Source organism: Bufo bufo, chromosome 2 (assembly GCF_905171765.1).
Source record: "Bufo bufo chromosome 2, aBufBuf1.1, whole genome shotgun sequence".
Taxonomy (NCBI): domain Eukaryota; kingdom Metazoa; phylum Chordata; class Amphibia; order Anura; family Bufonidae; genus Bufo; species Bufo bufo.
This window is the reverse complement of record NC_053390.1, coordinates 809,015,644-809,018,058: the sequence shown is the minus strand read 5'-3', so window position 1 is coordinate 809,018,058 and position 2,415 is coordinate 809,015,644. Positions and strand designations below refer to the sequence as shown.

The 2,415-nt window shown below is 49.3% G+C and overlaps 1 protein-coding gene across 1 annotated transcript in view; it reads right to left on the bottom strand.

The window, feature by feature from the left end:
- Positions 1 to 992, bottom strand: part of GFRA4 (GDNF family receptor alpha 4) — a 447,902-nt gene extending 446,910 nt beyond the window's left edge. Inside the window, exon 1 of the mRNA XM_040419328.1 lies at positions 341 to 992. Coding sequence (XP_040275262.1) covers positions 341 to 389 — 49 coding nt within the window. The 5' untranslated portion in view covers positions 390 to 992. The remainder of the gene's footprint in view (positions 1 to 340) is intronic.
- Positions 993 to 2,415: the final 1,423 nt, after the last annotated feature.

Below are 2,415 nucleotides of genomic sequence, written 5' to 3'. Positions count from 1 at the left end.
AATAGGCACAATTTCGCCCCCCTCGCCTAAATCAAGTGGGCAGATTCCTGCCCAGTCCTTAGGAGATTAGCTCAGTCCTGGCCTCACGGTGCCCACAGAGAGGGTGGCAGTGCCAGTCTGTTCCATTCATAGTATAATTCTCGTTTGCAGGATGCCCGTACAACTATAGCCCAGCAGGGTGCCAGGCTTATGTGTGCCCCCAGACCAATGCGGTGCCAACTCGGTGCCCGTCTGCACACACACGATTACACAGACTGTGCCTACCGAGCTAAAGCAAAGCAAACCATCGCCAACCTAAAATGCCATCACCCTGCCAGCTGTGCACACAAAAGGGACTTACCACAGATGAGCAGGAGCAGGACACATCCACACAGCCTGACCGAGCTCATGGTGATGAGGATGGTGATGGTGATGATGAAGGACCCCCTGGCACAGGGACTGGGATCTGGGACTGGTGGGCACTCAGGCTTCAGCTCTGCAGGTGTTTAACTCTCTCTCTTCCCAGCTCAGCTCTGCACCTTGTAGCATACACATCCCCCTTTAGATCCAAGCTAGGGGAAAAAAAAAAAAAAGAAAAGAAAGAAAGCCTCCCAATCCAAGAGGATGCAATGTGGGGATGAGAAGTTTGATTGCACCCCCTGCTGCAAACTTCAGCCTCAAAGAAGGTGCTGAGGGCTTCAATCTGTGCTGGAACTTTAAAGGGCTCCAAAATCAAATTCCTTAGGTGAGGAGGAGAGTATCCACTCAATGGGAAGCCTGGTATCCTTGCTGTGGGCAGAGTGCCTCCTTAAATCCTTAGAGGGGTGCACTGTGCAGGGCTCCTGTATGTGCAAGTGGCTGAAGCTTCTGGATCCTGCTGGAATCAGACAATCCTGCTATTGCAGTGGGGTTCTCCTCTCATCCTCCTGGCAGCAGTTAGATCCTTGGCACTGATGCCCCTAATGCTGCTCTTGCCCTTACTCCATCCTGTGCTGCAACCCAGCACCAGGCAAATGCCATGCAATGCAATCCCTGTCTCCCAGGTCTGAGGCTCTGCTCCCAGCGCAGGAACAGAGCTGCTGTCACCGAACACAGCTTTGGAGGGTTTTAAAGGGACAGAAAGAGTCATAAATTGTGTGGTGTTGGAGCAGCAGCAGCAGGAGCAGCAGCAGTGGCACTACCTCCCTCCCTCACACACTGCCTGATACTGTGGGAGCAGCACCGCTGCCTGTCAATCACATGGAGCTCTCCCCGCATCCAGCATCGCAACTGGCTGCTGCATTTAGATTGCAAGCTCTTAGGGATGCTCCACAAGGTTCAGCCCCTAGCCTTGCTGATAGATGAGCTCAGAGTGGTTGGTAATGATGTAGCAGAGCTGAATAGATTTTTTACCTAAACTGGACTATGGCATAGAGATAGAAAGAGTCCTAAATGAATTGCAACTTCAGCTTTGCTGGGTATTCGAATCGAGAGGAAAGGCACCTTGGGCTCCGCTACATCTGAGGTTATTTGAGAGGAAAGGCAACTTCAGCTCTGCTACATCTGAGGCTATTTGAAAAAGGAAAGGCAACCTTAGCTCTGCTACATCTAAGGTTATTTGATAGGGGAGACAATGTCAGCTGTGTATTACATCTGAGGATGAGAGGAAAGGCAACTTCAGCTCTGCTACATCTGAGGTTATTTGTGAAGAAAAGGCAACTTCAGCTCTGCTACATCTGAGGTTATTTGTGAAGAAAAGGCAACTTCAGCTCTGCTACATCTGAGGTTATTTGTGAAGAAAAGGAAACTTCAGCCCTGCTACATCTGAGGTTATTTGAGAGGAACGGCAACTTCAGCTCTGCTACATCTGAGGTTATTTGAGAAGAAAATGCAAATACACAGACACATTGTGCATTTCTGTTACATATCACTGATGCTGAGACCTCCAGAGATGTTTCCATCCTCAGGTGTGAAGGAACGTCTACATCTCCTATAGTTATGCCCCTTTTATAAGGGGTACCCCCTTTCTAGATATTTACGGGGGGAGGTCCACGTCATTCCAGACAAGTGGCCAGCAGCTGCATGCAGCCACAGACTGTGGCCACTTTGGTGGAATACGGTCCTTGGGACCTTGTTCTTTTTGTAGGTGGGGGTCACAGTAGTGGGGACCCCCTCCTATCAGATGTTTATGGCATATAATTTGGAACAGAACTTTAAAAGTCTTAATTTCCAAATCTCTTAGTCACTGGGTCGAATTTATTAACCCCTTAAAGGGGTTGTAGGATGGTACAGGCTGCTTTCCTCCAATAACAGCGCCTCACCTGTCCACAGGTCATGTGCGCTATTGCAGCCCAACCGTATTCACTTCAGAGGAGCCAAGCTGCATTTACAGAAACATCCAACGCACAGTTGTGGTGCTGTTTCCAGAAGCAAGTAGCCATGTTGTCTTATTCTGTA